We start from the raw sequence: 19,919 nt of genomic DNA, 5'->3' as shown, positions 1-19,919 counted from the left end.
TACCCTAAACTTTAGGGGATACCATTATATTGGTCAAGGAGGGGGTGACGTCCATTACAGTCACACTCTAGGTATTTTGCTCATAACAAGTAGAGAAACAGGAAGGGAATGGTTAGAATTAACATTTGGAGAGAACAAGCGCAAATTGTCGTGAAATTAAAATCACCCGAAGGTATGGTGAATTCGGAGAAGGGCATTAAAAAGGGGACTCTGTTAAGGTGGCTGTCCTGAGATATGGACTCGCAGAATATCGCGAGAAACTGTGCTGAAGTTCAAAAAGGTATCAATACTATGTGGTAGTAAAAAACCTTAGGGAAAAGTTGTTACATCCAAAAGACGTTCGGCGGAATCATGCTGCACTAAAAGGTTCAGCATCACGGTCTCACTATCATATGATCATTTTGAATTAGAGGAATGTTGTTTAGTTGTGTAATCGTTAGACGTAATTGTTCCATACTGGAATCAACCTTTTCCTATATAATTGTTATGGATAAGGCCCACACAAGGCGGAATCTTGTTTATGTATCCGCGATACTCGACCTGTACGAATGCCTTTCGGAACCGATTCGGACAGCCCAAATGGTTTTCTAGGCATCGTAATTGGTTGTTCGGAACTGGATATGAATCAGTCAGAAACTGGGCTTCCAAATTGGAGAAATTCAAGGGAACCAATATTGATAACTTGAATGTTGTCTGAATATATAAGAAATGTCCATAATTCCCCCCCCTGGAAATGCCACCCATAGCATTACTGTACTATGAAAAAAGTGGGTGAAATTGTTTAAAGAGTGGGTCAGTCCTTCCAGTGGGGAGTAAAGAAGGTTTTTAGCCTTTGGTCTGACTCCGATACAACCAACCAATACACAGATACTTCATTGGGACACTTTTTACCCAACCCTAGCAGACAAAATGGAGAATAAAGTAAGCAAGACATCATGACTCAGATAGCAGGAAGTGTCAGAGGGTAAAGCATCTTGCCTTCAGAAGTCAAGACAGCCGGGGTTTTGTATCCATCAACATGTTTTACCCTCCCTGGAATGATCTACGCATTGGAAATGTCTCTTGTAATGTGACGTGTCATGCAGCCAGCCCTCGGTAAGAGCTTCCCTGATTGGTTAACAATCTCCCCGAAGCCGATTTCGAACTCTAATCTTCTTAAATGTATGAGATGTTTACAAGCATCCAGCGTCGCCGTCTTCCTGAAGTTTAGAAAAGCATTACAAATGTAAAGTGTGCATCCAGTAAGTATTAACAATGTCATCTCGAAACCTTCTTTAAATACATTATTTTTAAACGTTGACAGTCTGAGCCTGAACAGCAGTTGAACAAACACTTTGAACGGATTCTTTATTTACACCTTGGGAGATGTGAAGGTGGAAAGGTTGAGGCTTTGAGAGGGGGTGAGGACATAACACTGCTCCGGAAGTAAAGCTGCTCTCGCACCTTTCCAACCTGTGATAAGAAACTCAGAGGGCGTTCGGATTGTCCACGTCAATGCACTGCACCGAACTTTTAATCAAAATAGACATGCCATTTCTGTAGCGCCCTGAAGCGTGATACATACATTGATAATATAGGTGCTCTCTGGTTTCTCTCACATATTTATGCCGCTTTTACGTACAAACTGCATTGAGCACGTGAAAGTATTCTGTACATAGCCAGAGCACGGCCGCCGTGTCATGGGGTAGGGTGTGACTCCCCTGTGTGTGACACCCCTTTGTGCGACTCCCCTTTGCGTAACACTTCTTTGCATGACACCCCTTATTGTGACACTCCTTTGCGTGACACCCCTTTGTGTGACACCCCTGTGCGTGACACCCCTTTGAGCGACATCCCTTTCAGTGACAGCCCTTTGTGTTATACCCTTTTGCGTAATAGCCCTTTGCTTGACTCCCCTTTGCGTGACACCTCTTTGTGTGACACCCCTTCGGACGACTCCTCTTTGCGTGACTCCCCTCCGTGTAACATCCCTTTGCGGGACACACTTTTGCATGACACCCCTTTGTGAAACCCCTTTGCGTGACACCCCTTTGTATGACACCCCTTTGCATTGCACATCTTTGCGCGACACCCCTTTGTGTGACACCCTTTTGCGGGACACCTCTTTGTATGACACCCCATTGCATTGCACATCTTTGCGTGACACCCCTTTGTATGACACCCCTTTGCATTGCACATCTTTGCGTGACACCCCTTTGCATTGCACATCTTTGCGTGACACCCCTTTGTATGACACCCCTTTGCATTTCACATCTTTGCGTGACACCCCTTTGCGTGGCACCCCTTTGCATTGCACATCTTTGCGTGACACCCCTTTGTGTGACACCCCTATGTGAGGACACTCGAGCTCTGACCAGGAATGCATCTCGCTGCTGATTGGGTGTGTGACCCTAAAGGAAAGAATATTCCACACTTGAGAAGCTCCAGATTCCTCTACAGAGCTGAGCTTTCTTTCTAGTCTAGCCGCTAGGCGCTAACCAAGGAGCGGCATACCAACATTTGAAGCGTTGGCTTCAGCGGCATTCGATCTGGGACTATGGTTGCACCCCAGAATGCATATAGGCTTACTACTTTTTTTCTTTGCAGACCTTATTCCATTATCCTAAGAAAATAAAAATAACGTTTTAAGTTTCTTTGGAGCAGTCCCTTAATGAAAATAAAAGAAAGACTTCAAGTGGCAGGTAAAGACGCCAGTAGTAGAGAAAGTAGTGGCAGAAAGCTATTATAACCACTTTACCCCTTACTACTGCTAGAATTCAGGGCCACGCCACGCCACATGCCTCGTAAAAGAACACAGCTTTTACAACTGAAGGAATTTCGGGTGGAGGTAGGGCATGCCAAATAAGGCGACCAGATATTTTACCAATTCAAAGCAAAACTGGTGCAACCCACTCAAACTGTTACTGTGTGGGCAGAGTGGTGCAAAGCTGAAGAATCCAAACTGCTCTACAATCAAGGAACGTTTGGAGATGGAGCAGGTGGCTCCAGGATTATGCCTGTGTTTTACTTTTGAATTTTTTTTATCTCAAAGAAGGAAATTGTTTGGCAAACTGGAGTGAAAATCACGCACCACATGGTTTACATGAAACCAACTTGTTACGCGAGAAGGTAAACATGTAAAAAGCATGTCACTGACATGCAAAGTTTAAGGAACCCTTTCCTGCATAGCTTTGGGTTTGATCTATCTATCTATCTATCTATCTATCTATCTATCTATCTATCTATCTATCTATCTATCTATCTATCTATCTATCTTTCAAATTTCCTTCAGCTGTGTAGATCGGTCCTTTCCAATGCACATACCTAGGACATTTCCCAGTCTCTTAAAATGCCACCACTCCTGATCTGTCTCTCCAGGGGTGTTAACTAGACTGTCTGCAAGACATCCTACTGCTTTCCTGGAACCTGTATTTAGGGGCCCTAGATCACTTCCTGCCTGACCACTCTCTGGGGCCCACTGAGCTAGGACAGACTACTAACAGGTCACTGGGCTTGACATGCGAGTCTGTTGGAGCCCCACCCACGCTCACATGAATCTGTCCCGTGAGAGCAGAAGTGACATAGCACCGATGTAGCATACGACTGCTGTGACGGCAGGTACAGTGGGACCTCCTCTGAGTTATCATAATGCGGAGTCTGGAGCCACCATGGCATTCTGCTGTGAAGACTTAGCACATGGATGAGGCAAAGTCAGAGTGCCGGCTCCAACGTTGACTTATCACCACTGCTTAGTCTGCAGACAGGCCTCTCAAGAGGCATGCTTCACGAAGCCTGGGTGAATCCTCTAGCTGACTCTTTGAAGACATCCCAGTCCAGCGCAGGATGCTTGCGAGGTTCCTTCTTTAGAATCTCGATGTCCAGATAACTCGGAATGTTCTGGAAATTTCTCTGTGGACTCCCCAGTCCGGTCCAGGATCCTTGCCAGGCTTCTTCTTTAGAACCTCGATGTCCACATGGCTCGGAATGTTCTGGAATTGTCTCTGCAGACGCTCAAGTCCGAAAGCAGATCCTTGCAATGTTCAATGCACAGATGGCTTGGGGAGATTGAGAGGTTTGCCTGCAACACACCCCATTCACCCCAGTACGACACAGAATCTTTGCCAGTTCTACTTTGGAACCTCGATGTCCAGTGTCCACATGGCTCAGAATGTTCTGGAACTGTCTCTGCGGACACACCAGCCTGGAACAGGATCATTGCCAGGCTTCTTCTTTAGAACCGCAATGTCCACATGGCTCGGAATGTGCTGGGAATGTCTCTGCGGACTCCCCAGTCCTTACCAGGCTCTTGTATTAGGACCGTAACTTCCACCTGGCTCGGAATGTTTTGGAAGCGCCCTGGCGTGGCAGCTGTTGTGTACCGTGTCACCCTCAGAACAGAACATCTTCATTCTCAATGAGAGTCTGCACCAGCTGCTTCTGGTAGCGCATGTCGCTGAGGGTGGCCAACGTACTCTCCTCAGGTGGGCGCATAAGCGTGGGCCCGAAGACGATGCCAAGGTTCTCGGGGCTCATCAGGTTCTCCTTCTCATTTTGGGTCACCCTGCAAAAGAAGGTGAAACAAGGGTTAGGTTGATTACGTACTTTGGTTGAGCCATGAACGTGACTTCATCTACAGCCATCCCCATGACCTGAAATGGAGGGTGCTTTCACCTCTCCCTTCACCAGAGGTGTCTCCAGCCATACTACTGTCAATGACATGACCTGAAATGGGGGGTGCTTTCACCTCTCGCTCCACCACAGGCATCTGCAACCATACCTAGTGCCGATGATGTGACCTCAGTGAAGGGTCTTTCACCCACTCTCTTCACCAGAGGCGTCTGCAACAATACCTAGTGCCAAGGATGAGCCCTCACTGAAGGGGGCCCTCACCCTCTCCCTTTACCAGAGGACTCTTCAACCATACCTAGTGCCAATGTGTCTTCAACAAAGGGTGCTCTCACCTCTCACTTCACCAGAGGTATGCAACCATACCTAGAGCCAATGATGAGCCCTCAGGGAAGGGGGCCCTCGCCCACTCCCTTCACCAGAAGTGTCTGCAGCCATACCTAGTGCCAATTACATGACCTCAATGAAGAGTGCTTTCACTAGGCCTGAGCTAAAAATCCGTTCCGCTCGCGGAAATTGCGATAATTTGACATTTTCGCGTTCCGCGGAGAGCGTGAAAATGTCAAAATTTCCGCAATCTGCATCTTACCGGAATTTTTTTGCTTGCTCGCGCTGTAAAATAATACATTCTCGCGTGCGCGGGATCGCCTTACCTGAATCCCCGCATTCGCCGACAAGTTTTCCCGATCCGGTCGCGTTCTCCACGAGATGTTGGATTGTTGGTAGCCATTTGCGCTGTCTCGCGCCAGTTCGCTCCCACAGTAACGTCATCCATTGCGCGATCACGTCTTTCTTCTTGCGATCATGCACCGCGAGACAAGTGAAAACAAGATGGCCGCGCCTGCGAGCAACCGCATGGGTAAGTTCGCGAGCCGCGACCACGCAGAAAATACCACGAACGGGCGGGAAAAAACTCCCGCATCATCGCGATATTTCCGCGTGTTTGCAGAGATTTTTAACATTTTTGCGATAATTTGCGAAAGTGAATTTCGCAAATTCCGCCCACCCCTACCTTTCACCTCTCCCTTCACCAGAGGTGTCTGCAGCCATACCTAGTGCCAATGACGTGACCTCAATGAAGAGTGCTTTCACCTCTCCCTTCACCAGAGGTGTCTGCAGCCATACCTAGTGCCAATGACGTGACCTCAATGAAGAGTGCTTTCACCTCTCCCTTCACCAGAGGTGTCTGCAGCTATACCTAGTGCCAATGACGTGACCTCAATGAAGAGTGCTTTCACCTCTCCCTTCACCAGAGGTGTCTGCAGCCACACCTAGTGCCAATGACGTGCCCTCAATGAAGAGTGCTTTCACCTCTCCCTTCACCAGAGGTGTCTGCAGCCATATCTAGTGCCAATGACGTGCCCTCAATGAAGAGTGCTTTCACCTCTCCCTTCACCAGGAGTGTCTGCGGCCATACCTAGTGCCAATGACGTGACCTCAATGAAGAGTGCTTTCACCTCTCCCTTCACCAGAGGTGTCTGCAGCTATACCTAGTGCCAATGACGTGCCCTCAATGAAGAGTGCTTTCACCTCTCCCTTCACCAGAGGTGTCTGCACCATACCTAGTGCCAATGATGAGCTCTCAGGTAAGTGGGCCCTCACCCTCTCCCTTCACCAGAGGTGTCAGCAGCCATACCTAGTGCCAACGACGTGACCTCAATGAAGAGTGCTTTCACCTCTCCCTTCACCAGAGGTGTCTGCAGCCACACCTAGTGCCAATTACGTGACCTCAATGAAGAGTGCTTTCACCTCTCCCTTCACCAGAGGTGTCTGCAGCCACACCTAGTGCCAATGACGTGACCTCAATGAAGAGTGCTTTCACCTCTCCCTTCACTAGAGGTGTCTGCAGCCATACCTAGTGCCAATGACGTGACCTCAATGAAGAGTGCTTTCACCTCTCCCTTCACCAGAGGTGTCTGCAGCCATACCTAGTGCCAATGACGTGACCTCAATGAAGAGTGCTTTCACCTCTCCCTTCACCAGAGGTGTCTGCAGCCATACCTAGTGCCAATGACCTGACCTCAATGAAGAGTGCTTTCACCACTACCTTCACCAGAGGTGTCTGCAGCCATACCTAGTGCCAATGACGTGACCTCAATGAAGAGTGTTTTCACCACTACCTTCACCAGAGGTGTCTGCAGCCATACCTAGTGCCAATGACGTGACCTCAATGAAGAGTGCTTTCACCTCTCCCTTCGCCAGAGGTGTCTGCAGCCACACCTAGTGCCAATGATGAGCCCTCAGGGAAGGGGGCCCTCACCCTCTCCCTTCACCAGAGGTGTCTGCAGCCATACCTAGTGCCAATGACGTGACCTCAATGAAGAGTGCTTACACCTCTCCCTTCACCGGGGGTGTCTGCAGCCATACCTAGTGCCAATGACGTGACCTCAATGAAGAGTGCTTTCACCTCTCCCTTCACCAGAGGTGTCTGCACCATACCTAGTGCCAATGATGAGCCCTCAGGGAAGGGGGCCCTCACCCTCTCCCTTCACCAGAGGTGTCTGCAGCCATACCTAGTGCCAATGACGTGACCTCAATGAAGAGTGCTTTCACCTCTCCCTTCACCAGAGGTGTCTGCACCATACCTAGTGCCAATGATGAGCCCTCAGGGAAGGGGGCCCTCACCCTCTCCCTTCACCAGAGGTGTCTGCAGCCATACCTAGTGCCAATGACGTGACCTCAATGAAGAGTGCTTTCACCTCTCCCTTCACCAGAGGTGTCTGCAGCCATACCTAGTGCCAATGACGTGACCTCAATGCAGAGTGCTTTCACCTCTCCCTTCACCAGAGGTGTCTGCAGCTATACCTAGTGCCAATGACGTGACCTCAATGAAGAGTGCTTTCACCTCTCCCTTCACCAGAGGTGTCTGCAACCATACCTAGTGCCAAGGATGTGACCTCAATGAAGAGTGCTTTCACCTCTCCCTTCACCAGAGGTGTCTGCAGCCATACCTAGTGCCAAGGATGTGACCTCAATGCAGAGTGCTTTCACCTCTCCCTTCACCAGAGGTGTCTGCAGCCATACCTAGTGCCAAGGATGTGACCTCAATGAAGAGTGCTTTCACCTCTCCCTTCACCAGATGTGTCTGCAGCCATACCTAGTGCCAATGACGTGACCTCAATGAAGGGGGCTTTCACCTCTCCCTTCACCAGAGGTGTCTGCAGCCATACCTAGTGCCAATGACGTGACCTCAATGAAGAGTGCTTTCACCACTCCCTTCACCAAAGGTGTCTGCAGCCATACCTAGTGCCAATGACGTGTCCTCAATGAAGAGTGTTTTCACCACTACCTTCACCAGAGGTGTCTGCAGCCATACCTAGTGCCAATGACGTGACCTCAATGAAGAGTGTTTTCACCACTACCTTCACCAGAGGTGTCTGCAACCATACCTAGTGCCAATGATGAGCCCTCAGGGAAGGGGGCCCTCACCCTCTCCCTTCACCAGAGGTGTCTGCAGCCATACCTAGTGCAAATGATGTGACCTCAGTGAAGGGTCTTTTCACCCTCTCTCTTCACCAGAGGTGTCTGCAACCATACTTAGTTCCAGGACACGCCCTCAGCAAAGGATGCTTTAGCCCTCTCCCTTCACCAGAGGTGTCTGCAACCATACCTAGTGCCAATGACGTGACCTCAATGAAGAGTGCTTTCACCTCTCCCTTCACTAGCGGTGTCTGTCACCTTACCTAGTGATAGTGATGGGACCCCAACGAAGGGGACCCTCTCCCTTCACCATAGGCGTCTGCAACCATACCTAGTGCAAATGATGTGACCTCAGTGAAGGGTCTTTTCACCCTCTCCCTTCACCAGAGGTGTCTGCAGCCTTAACTGGTGCCTCTTTGTTGAGTTCTCTATCTACAGCCCTTGCAGAGACTCTTGTGAAGGATGTCCTTTTGTGAAGCCGAGGGTGTCGGTGTGACGGCTGTCAAAGCTGTGAGGTGCTGCAAAACTGCAGGCAGAGCTGTTTTAGTACTGTCAGTGCTGCACAACGGCAGACAGAGCTGTTTTAGTACTGTCAGTGCTGTACAACTGCAGGCAGAGCTGTTTTAGTACTGTCAGTGCTGCACAACTGCAGGCAGAGCTGTTTTAGTACTGTCAGTGATGTACACCTGCAGACAGAGCTGTTTTAGTAGTGTTAGTGCTGTACAACTGCAGGCAGAGCTGTTTTAGTACTGTCAGTGCTGTTCAACTGCAGACAGAGCTGTTTTAGTACTGTCAGTGCTGTACAACCACTATTAATGCTGCACTTCTCCTGTCTGGCTGCTGTCAGTGCTTTGTGACTGCTGTCAAATCTGTTCAACGTAGTCCAGTACCCCACAGCTGCTATCAGTGCGCTGCAGCTGATAACAGTACTGCTATTGGGTGATTTTTAATTTTGTATTTCTGCTGTCACTGTGAGCTGCAGTGCAGGACAGCGGTCAGAGTCTCTAAAACAACTACCTTCTTTGCTGCATGGACACTGTGTGTGATGGCTGATAGTTCTATGCTGTTATCAGTGCTATGCTACTGCTGTCAACCGTGCACCACCATCAGGGTATGTGCAAATACTGTCAGAACTAAGGGGCGGTAGTTCTTTACATCTGCAGGCTGTCACTCGCTAAATGGCAGCTGCAGTGCTGTCATACTGCCATCAGTACTGCACAGCTGCTGTCAGTACATAGACTTTATCAGTGCTGTGTTACTGCTGTCAGAGCTGTAAAGCTGCTGCTAGGGGTTTACGGCTGCTGTCCGTGTGCTGCAAATGCCATATGAGTACCCCACTGCTGTAGGGCAGGTCACAAGCACACGTCCGTGCTTCAGGACTGATGACACTGCAGAGCGACACAACTATGTAATGCACAATTGCTGTTAGCATTGAACTACTGCTGTCAGTGCAATAAGATACAGTAAATAGCAGCTGTCACTCCTGCTATCAGCACCCTAAAACTGCTGCTGCATGGGTTATGCCTGCTGTCACTGCAGTACTTCTATGTTTAGGGCTTCTGTCAGTGCTGGTGATCTACTGTTAACATTGCACTTCTGCTGTCAGCGCTGGCCATGTACTGTTAACATTGCACTTCTGCTGTCAGTGTGCTGGGACTGAAGAGCAGCTGTCACTCCTGCTACCAGCAACCTACAATTGCTGCTACATGGGTTACACCTGCTGTTACTGCTGTGCTTCTATGTTTAGGGCTGCACCGCTGCTGTCAGTGCTGGCCATGTACTGTTAACATTGTACTTCTGCTGTCAGTGTGCTGGGACTGAAGAGCAGCTGTCACTCCTGCTACCAGCACCCTAAAACTGCTGCTACATGGGTTACACCTGCTGTTACTGCTGTACTTCTATGTTTAGAGCTGCACCGCTGCTGTCAGTGCTGGTCATGTACTGTTAACCTTGTACTTCTGCTGTCAGTGTGCTTGGACTGAAGAACAGCTGTCACTCCTGCTACCAGCACCCTGAAACTGCTGCCACATGGTTTACGCCGGCTGACACTGCTGTACTTCTTGGTTTAGGGCTGCACCGCTGCTGTCAGTGCTGGCCATGTACTGTTAACATTGTACTTCTGCTGTCAGTGTGCTTGGACTGAAGAACAGCTGTCACTCCTGCTACCAGCACCCTTAAACTGCTGCTACATGTTTTACGCCAGCTGTTACTGCTGTACTTCTATGTTTAGGGTTGCACTGCTGCTGTCAGTGCTGGCCATGTACTGTTAACATTGTACTTCTGCTGTCAGTGTTTTGGGACTGAAGAACAGCTGTCACGCCTGCTACCAGCAACCTAAAACTACTGCTGCGTGTACAATGACTGCTGTTACTGCTGTACTTCTATGTTTAGGGCTGCACTGCTGCTGTCAGTGATGGCCATGTACTGTTAACATTGCACGTCTGCTGTCAGTGTTCTGGGACTGAAGAACAGCTGTCACTCCTACTACCAGCACCCTTAAACTGCTGCTACATGTGTTACGCCAGCTGTTACTGCTGTACTTCTATGTTTAGGGCTGCACCGCTGCTGTCAGTGCTGGCCATGTACTGTTAACATTGTACTTCTGCTGTCAGTGTGTTGGGACTGAAGAACAGCTGTCACTCCTGCTACCAGCACCCTTAAACTGCTGCCACATGGGTTACGCCAGCTGTTACTGCTGTACTTCTATGTTTGGGGCTGCACCGCTGCTGTCAGTGCTGGCCATGTACTGTTAACATTGTACTTCTGCTGTCAGTGTGCTGGGACTGAAGAACAGCTGTCACGCCTGCTACCAGCAACCTACAACTACTGCTGCATGTACAATGACTGCTGTTACTGCTGTACTTCTATGTTTAGGGTTGCACTGCTGCTGTCAGTGATGGCCATGTACTGTTAACATTGCACGTCTGCTGTCAGTGTTCTGGGACTGAAGAACAGCTGTCACTCCTACTACCAGCACCCTTAAACTGCTGCTACATGTGTTACGCCAGCTGTTACTGCTGTACTTCTATGTTTAGGGCTGCACCGCTGCTGTCAGTGCTGGCCATGTACTGTTAACATTGTACTTCTGCTGTCAGTGTGTTGGGACTGAAGAACAGCTGTCACTCCTGCTACCAGCACCCTTAAACTGCTGCCACATGGGTTACGCCAGCTGTTACTGCTGTACTTCTATGTTTGGGGCTGCACCGCTGCTGTCAGTGCTGGCCATGTACTGTTAACATTGTACTTCTGCTGTCAGTGTGCTGGGACTGAAGAACAGCTGTCACGCCTGCTACCAGCAACCTAAAACTACTGCTGCATGTACAACGACTGCTGTTACTGCTGTACTTCTATGTTTAGGGTTGCACTGCTGCTTTCAGTGATGGCCATGTACTGTTAACATTGCACGTCTGCTGTCAGTGTTCTGGGACTGAAGAACAGCTGTCACTCCTACTACCAGCAGCCTTAAACTGCTGCTACATGTGTTACGCCAGCTGTTACTGCTGTACTTCTATGTTTAGGGCTGCACCGCTGCTGTCAGTGCTGGCCATGTACTGTTAACATTGTACTTCTGCTGTCAGTGTGCTGGGACTGAAGAACAGCTGTGCAGTATTCACATATTGTGCTTTAATAATACTGTACTCATATGTTTTGTTCCATGCTGGGAGCAGAGAGTTCTTAGTTCTCTCTGTCCATTCTGTCCCAGATGTTCTTATGTTGTTGTGCGACACTTACTGTTGGGAATGCTGTTGTTTGGAGTGGTGGAGGTTGGAGATGGAAGGACAAGCTGACCATGATATGCTGTCTACAGTGTAGCCACTAATAAACCAACTTCAACTTACCTTTGTCTGGTCAGTTACTACAAAAATATGGCGACGAGTTGGCTACACGGCTACACTTCGAACCTGAAGCCTGCAGCAGCCTTCAAGCCGACGCATTTCTGCTGTACTCCGCAGCCCAGCGCGACCTCAACTTCTTCTTTCGCCACCTCCACAGAGTGTCCCTGGTCTCCGACACTCCTGCTGTCATTACGCTGAAGCACCGCTGCTGTCCTGCATCGATCAGTAGTCTCCTACTGTCAGCGGTGTTTTTCATCACTTCACCAAGAGTCGCACCCTTCAAGAATCTCAAGGTCCGCTGTCTATATTTTACTTTATTGAATTTTGACAAGTTTCAAAGAATGTCAATCAGCCGTGCGCAAGTATCCTAAATGATATCTCATGGCTGCACTGGGTGAGTGGCTGGTATGTTCTACGTCTTTCGTCATGCCTGATCTGTACGCTTTGCCTGACCTGTGTGCGTGACGTCAGCCGACATTTGCCTGTCCTGTCTGCGGCGCCTGGACTTTGCATCATACGTTCTTCGCTGCTGTGGCGGCACATTTCCGTGGCAACTTCTATGACATCAGCTGCAGGTCAAGCGGATGGCGGTGGTGATTCACGTTACCTTGGCAACTTCCCCTTTTATTACATCAGCTGTTCAGTCATGCGGATCACGGTGATTCGCACACCACTGATTGTTATTTTTATTCTGATTGGATCACGCTGCATTACACCATGTTCTTTGTTTTCTTTTCAGTGATCCACACACTTTGCGGAAATCTTGTGGATCATAACATCTCTTCACCCTGATCCACACAACATATGGAAAACGTGGTGTGGTTTCAATATTGCTTAAGGAACTATTCAATGCAATTAACCTCATGGTTTCTTATTGCCTCTGTTCCATTCTGCGAATCAGTCATTCGCACACTACTGCTTCCACTTTCGGAATTAATTTTTCTCCTCTCAGAAGTTTTGGTACTTTCTTCCAAGTCCATATCCCTCTCTTTTTATCCTGTATCATCAGTGCTTCTTGTTTTCGTGTTTTCTGCTTTTTCTGCATCATGCGCACCATGCAAGCAGTTACTCCGCCTCCTTCATTTTTGCAGCATCCTGGGGACCCCCTTGTTTGGTGGGAGATATGGTTTGATGCATTTGAAACTTATCTTGGGGGCATTGGTGCATCTAGATACAATGCTGAACGAAAGAAAATGCTTATTGTTGCATTCTTTGGGTTATGAAGTGAGTTCGATATTCAAGCACCTACCTGAAATAACACACCAAGAAGGTAACATCATTGATGATTATTAAGACACCATTACGAAACTGAAGACTAGATTTGACAAACAACCTAGTTTAATGGTTCTTAGATATAAATTCTTTAAAAGGAAAGAAGATAAGAGTGAAGATGTTGATGCTTATGTATTACTGTTACAAAGGCTGGCACCAGTGTGTCAATTCGAGAATTTCACTGATCAACTTATCAGAGATCAGTTTGTTTGTCAGTGTAAAGATAAGCAAATCAGACAAAAATTGTTATCGATGGGAAACCCATCTCTAGATTAAACCATTAGAGTTGCTAAAAGTATTGACATTTCTCAACTGTCACTGAAGGAGTTCAATGATAAAGTTCTTGAGTTTGTTAATACTGTAGTGGGTAATGGGAAGTTGAAATCCAAAGACTATCGCGACAGGATGTCTACAATGGTCAAAAGCAAGAGTCAAGCTGAGTACATTTATTCTAAATCGATGTGTTTCTGTTGTGGAAAACCTCCACATCCCAAGGGAGAGAGATGTCCTGGAGCCAATGTGGTGTGGAATTATTGCATGAAAATGGGTCACTTTGCCAAAGTATGACTAAAGAAAAAAAAAAAAAGAAAGTTGTGGCATGTGTGGTAGAGTCTGATGATGATTCTGATTCTAAGATCGTGTTGATTGTGACGGATGCTTGAGTGAGCTTGGTATCGGAGGGATACAAAACCATTGAGGGTGACCCTTCAAGTTGTGTGGATCCTATTGTTGAAGTCTGTTGGGGGTAAAGCTCTTTATCTGTTGGTTGGTTCTGGCGCCAGAATTACAATGATCACCCAGAAACTATTTGAGGAAACTTGGGAAAATAGTGCTCTCCTACCACCTGACCGTTCAACAGTCTCGTATGAAGGTCGAAAGATTGAACGCCTTGGTTATATTGAGGATGTGCTCACATTTTAAGATAGGAGGATCAAAGGCAAAGTCTACGTTGCCCTTCAGGGTTTGAACATCTTAGGATGGTTCCATCACGGGTTTTTTGGCATGGTTCTTAGGCCTGGTGCCAAGGAACAGGTCTTAGTTTTCAAGTGTGATGAGGTGGGACACAAATGGAAGAAGACATTTCTTTCAGTTTTTGGTGAACAGTTAGGAAGAATATGGGGTTCCAAAGACAAAATTATTATGAAAGATGGTGTCACATCTGTGAAACATAAGCTAAGGAGTGTTCAGTTTAGCATGAGGGCAAACTTGACAATGAGCTAAAATCATTGTGTGATCAGGGGATTATTGAGCCCACTGAGTCATCATTGTGGCTGTCTCCTTTGGTGGTAGAACGCAAGAGGTGCGGAAAGTTACATGTGTGTGGATTTGAGATCCCTTAACAAAGAAATCTGGGTGCATTCTCGTCCTCTTCCCAAGATTAATGATTTGTTTGCATGTGTTAGTGGTTCTAAGCTCTTCTCAAAGCTGGACCTTGCTAGTGCCTATCACCAGATAGAATTACATCCTGATTCACGACCTTTAACATCTTTCATTTCTCCTTTGGGAACTTTTCAGTACAAACGGATGCCATTCGGTATGGCGTCCGCTGCCTTAGTCTTCCAGAGGGTGATGCAAGACTTGTTAGGGTCTGTTGAAGGTGTGCTGGTCTTCCAAGATGATGTCCTTATCCATGCCAAGGATGTCCAGTCACATGATGACATTCTCAACAGGGTCTTAGAGATTTTTGAGATGCATGGTGTGGTGCTCAAATCTGAGAAATGCAAGTTGTTGTACGAGCAGGTGGAGTACCTAGGTCATCTTATTTCTGAAAAAGGGGTACGACCTAGAAAAGGTCTTGTGGACGCGATTGTTGGAGCCACTACACCTGTCGAAAAGACGGGGTGAAGTCACTATTCGGTCTCTTTGAATACTACTCGCGTTTTATGCCAGATTTCGCCATTATTGTACGCCCCTTTAGCAACCTACTCAGGAAAGGAGTAAAGTTTGAGTAGTCCAAGGAGTGTGTTTTAGCTTTCCAGCAGGTCAAGTCTGGTCTTAATGAGAGTAAAGATCTCAAGCTGTATGACTCTGATCTTACGTGTTGTATAACTGTTGATGCGAGTCAAGTTAATATGGGTACCATTTTGACACAGAATTATCAAAATGAAGAAAACACAGTGGCTTTTGCTTCAAGAGTTCTTAAGGAGGCAGAGCTGCAAAATTCTGTCATTGAAAATGAGCTGTTAGCTTGTCTGTGGGCAGTGGAGAAGTTTCACCCATATGTATGGGGTAGACGGTTACTACTGCGGACTGACCACAAACCGTTGGTCAATATTCTTGGCACAGGTGTTAACAAGTGTTGCACTCCAAGGATTTTGAGAATGGTTTCTCGGCTAATGCAGTATCAGTTTGATGTTGTTCACATTCCTGGGGGAAAAATGGTCGGGCTGATTGTTTGCCCCTGTTTTCTTTGAGTAGCAATGAAAGTGTGGGTCAAGAGTTGTATCAGCTGGGTGAAGAGGATTTGAAGGATTGTTTTGTAGCTGCCTTAGAATTGTCTGAACTTATATTTGTTTGGAAGAGGCTTAGATGAATGCATTGAGGGATGATATAGTTCTTCAGCAAGTTTGCAATTTAGTCAGTAGTGGTTGGCCCAGGGAGAAAGTCCTATCTCTGCTTCTGCAACCCTGTTGGAAGGTTGAGGAGAACATTTCCATAGAGGATGGACTTTAGCTACGCTCAGGTAAACTCATTCTTCCTCATGGCATTAGAAAAGACATCATCAGCAAGGCTCATTAAGGTCATTTAGGCGCAACCCTCACCAAACATCACATCGGCGAAACCTTTTGGTGGCCCGGCATGGATGCTCAGATCGATGATGCAGTTGAAAATAGTGTGCTGTGTGATTCAGCAGATAAAAGATTGAAAGTGTCTACTCCGTCCCTGTTTCCCATTGATGATCCTTCAGGACGCTGGGTCAGAGTTGGTGTAGACATTATGGGTCCTTGTGAGTTTTTGCCTGGAGGTTATCATTATATGTTTGTGCTTTTTGACTATGAATCTAAGTGGCCAGAAGTTAAATTGGTCAAGGACCCCAGTGCAGCCATTCTGATATTGTTTCTCAAAGTTATTTGCATGAGGGAGGGTTTTCCAGAAGTGCTTGTTCCAGACAATGGTACACAATTCATGAGAGGTGAATTTAAATCCTTTCTTGATTCATGCAACATCAAGCATGTGAAGAGTTCTCTTTATCACCCGCAAAGCAATGGTTTGGTTGAACTTATGAACAGAGTGGTCGGTGAGTGTGTCAGGTGGGTGAAGTCAGGGAACCGTGATGTGGGCAATTCTTTGGACGACATGTTGTGGTTCTATAGAACAACCCCTCATTCCACAACCAAAATTTCTCCCTCCTAGGTTTTGCGGGGAAGAAAAGCTAACACCAGCTTCAAACTGCGCTGGATGAATAAATGGTTCAGGTCTGAATATGATGTGGAGAGTCTGATGGTCATTGTCAAGGAAAATGTGTCTAAAATACAATCCAAACAGAAGTGTTGGTTTGATCACAAAAAAGTAGTCAAAATTGTCCCTGTGGTGGTGTGTGATTTGGTACGTGTAAAATCTCCTGTCGTTGTGAAAAGGGGTTTGGATAAGTTTGGCGCTCCCACTACTGTGGTAAAGGTTGGGAGAAATGCTGTCCAGATCATAGGGGGAAAGTGGTGGAATGTTGGGATGGTTGTCAAGGTAAAAGGGAGAGTCAATCGAGAGATTGCTGTTGAAACCAAGGGAGTGGGTGTTTCCGGTGGATGTTCCATCATGAAAAGCTCCTGACTCAGAGTCATCCCTTGTGGGTTTCGTGAGTAATCCTGGTAGTATAGGTGAGCCCCACCAGGAGCAGCTCCCTTGCTGCTCAGCCCTTACTCCCAACTGACATTCATCCACCAGGCATCCCCAACATTCCATTACCTCCCATGCACCAGCATTCCCCCGCACATCCACTCTGGCTGAGCAGCAAGGCAGAGAAGCAGGAAAGATGCATAGCACTGAGAACCAGATGCCACACATGCACTTCCTTTTCTTTTACTTCTGTTTTGGTTTTGATGCTTACTTTTATTTTGGTTGTGTGTTTTCTTTTATATAAGGAAAGAGGATATGCAGTAGTCACATACTGTGCTATAATGCTGTGCTCATATGTTTTGTTCCATGCTGGGAGAAGAGAGTTCTTAGTTCTCTCTGTCCGTTCTGTCCCAGATGTTCTTATGTTGCTAGGCAACATTTACTGCTGGGAATGCTGTTGTTTGGAGTGGTGGCGGCTGGAGCTGGGAGGACAAGCTGGCCATGGTGTGCTGTCTACAGTGCAGCCACCAATAAACCAACTTCAACTTACCTTTGTCTGCTCTGTGACTACAAAAATAGAACAGCTGTCACTCCGGTAACCTGTGCCTTAAAACAGCCGCTACACTGTCCGCGTGCTGCGACTGTTGTCACTCCTGTGCTACTGTGTTTAGGGCTGCACCACTTCTGTCAGTGGCGGTCAACTGCTGTCAGTGTGGTAGGACTGCTGTAACAGTAAATATCCGCTGTCACTCCTGCTGTCAGGACCCTAAAACTGTTGCCACGTGTCATGACTGCTGTGACTGCTGCTCTGTGTTTCGGGCTGCGCCACTTCTGTCGGTGCTGTCAGTAGTGACCCTCTGCTGTCAGTGTGGTAGGACTGCTGTAACAGTAAATATCCGCTGTCACTCCTGCTGTCAGGACCCTAAAACTGTTGCCACGTGTTATGACTGCTGTGACTGCTGCTCTGTGTTTCGGGCTGCGCCACTTCTGTCGGTGCTGTCAGTAGTGACCCTCTGCTGTCAGCGTGGTTGTCCGTATTCACCGACGAGAAACATGACAATGAGTTTTGGAGCCGGTGATGGCTACTTCCAGTAACTGCAATACATTTGATAAGAAAACCCCTGTTATTATTAAAATGCGAGACATACCAGCAGATTCAAGCGACGAGTGGGCACTTAGGGTAGTTGTGCTTCCCACAGTGAACATGAATCTGTTCTTTGTGTATCTCCCTACTTCACACTAAAGAACACGGTGAACGACCCCACTGGGAATGACCCCCGCATGGACAGTGTGGAAACTCACTACGTCTGAACTCATGCAGTGTCCCCCAGTACACACCTGGCTCAATGACATGAATCATGGCCGCTTTCACCGAACACAAATCACTTGGGTTCACCCTGAAGGAAACCACTGCCAAAAATCAAAGACTGCCTGGTGACAGCTCTCTCTTCTAAAGAAAGGCAAACTGTTCCTTCCAGAAAGTGAGTTCAGAACTACTGCTCAGACGTCTCTAATCTGGCCTCTGGGGGGGTTTAAATGCCATCTCCACAGCCTCTCAGACCCTGACACCCCTTAAGGCCATCGCTGGGGCCCCTTGAGAGCATCCCCCATGCCACAGCACCCCTCAGCTGGGGCAGGAAGAGTTGTGATTGCTTCACCTCCCTCTGACGGAAGTCCCCTGTCTCCACAGCCAAACCAGCTTCGAAACCAGACTCTCTGCTTTAAACTCCCATTTTTAGATTCCACCAACGCACGTGGCTGTTTGGATTAAGCGCATTAATCCGACCCCCGCATAAACCCCTCTAATCGGATTGAAAGTCGTTGTCTGTGAGTGGTCTGGATGAGATTAAATGCCACTCCTCTTCGACATCCATTGCAGAAATGTGCATGAGGAACCGAAAGGTGCGACTAGACCTGACCTCCAAGGGACTGCACTCAGCTGTCGACCTTAGGAGGGGGGGGGGGGCTCATTCCTTCAGTCGGGAGCAGGGCTTTAAATGGAAATAGAGTACAGGGACTAACTGTTTAAAGTGCCTGTTTGCTCCTGAGAAGCCCTGGTACTCTCCCATTAAATGTACTGAAGCAGTGCTTGGAAGTGCCGGTACTCTCCCATTTAATGTATTGTAGCGGTGCTGAGAAGTGCAGGTACTCTCCCATTAAATGTATTGAAGCAGTGCTTGGAAGTGCAGGCACTCTCCCATTAAATGTACTGCAGCAGTGCTGAGAAGTGTAGGTACTCTCCCATTAAATGTATTGAAGCAGTGCTGAGAAGTGCAGGCACTCTCCCATTAAATGTACTGCAGCAGTGCTGAGAAGTGCCGGTACTCTCCCATTAAATGTATTGCAGCAGGGCTGAGAAGTGCAGGTACTATCCCATTAAATGTACTGCAGCAGTGCTGAGAAGTGCCGGTACTATCCCATTAAATGTATTGCAGCAGTGCTTGGAAGTGCAGGCACTCTCACATTTAATGAATTGTAGCGGTGCTGAGAAGTGCAGGTACTCACCCATTAAATGTATTGTAGCAGTGCTGAGAAGTGCAGGCACTCTCCCATTAAATGTACTGCAGCAGTGCTGAGAAGTGCCGGTACTATCCCATTAAATGTATTGTAGCAGTGCTGAGACGTGCAGGCACTCTCCCATTAAATGTAATGCAGCAGTGCTGAGAAGTGCCGGTACTATCCCATTAACTGTATTGCAGCAGTGCTTGGAAGTGCCGGTACTATCCCATTAACTGTATTGCAGCAGTGCTTGGAAGTGCCGGTACACCCCCATTAAATTTATTGCAGCAGTGCTGAGAAGTACCGGTACTATCTCCTTAAATGTACTGCAGCGGTGCTGGGAAGTGCGGTACATCCCCCTTAAATGTATTGCAGCGGTGCTGGGAAGTACCAGTACTATCCCATTAAGTGTACTGCAGTGGTGCTGGGAAGTACCGGTACTATCCCATAAATGTATTGCAGCGGTGCTGAGAAATGCTGGTACTATCCTGTTAAATGTATTGTAGCAGTGCT

The 19,919-nt window shown here is 47.6% G+C and overlaps 1 protein-coding gene across 2 annotated transcripts in view; it reads right to left on the bottom strand.

Annotated features, from left to right (window-relative positions):
• CHN2 (chimerin 2) overlaps positions 1–19,919 on the bottom strand; it is a 531,221-nt gene that overhangs the window by 29,894 nt on the left and 481,408 nt on the right. Inside the window, exon 13 of one of the 2 annotated variants that reach the window (XM_085630408.1) lies at positions 1,334–4,540. The exons of the other annotated variant lie outside the window; for it this stretch is intronic. Within the exon in view, the coding sequence (XP_085486534.1) occupies positions 4,369–4,540 (172 nt within the window). The 3' untranslated portion in view covers positions 1,334–4,368. Of the gene's footprint in view, positions 1–1,333; positions 4,541–19,919 lie in introns of those variants that run through there. 2 annotated transcript variants of the gene reach the window in all.

This window comes from Triturus cristatus, chromosome 10 (genome assembly GCF_964204655.1).
Source record: "Triturus cristatus chromosome 10, aTriCri1.1, whole genome shotgun sequence".
NCBI classification, from domain to species: Eukaryota; Metazoa; Chordata; class Amphibia; order Caudata; family Salamandridae; genus Triturus; species Triturus cristatus.
This window is presented reverse-complemented; position numbering and strand designations above follow the sequence as displayed.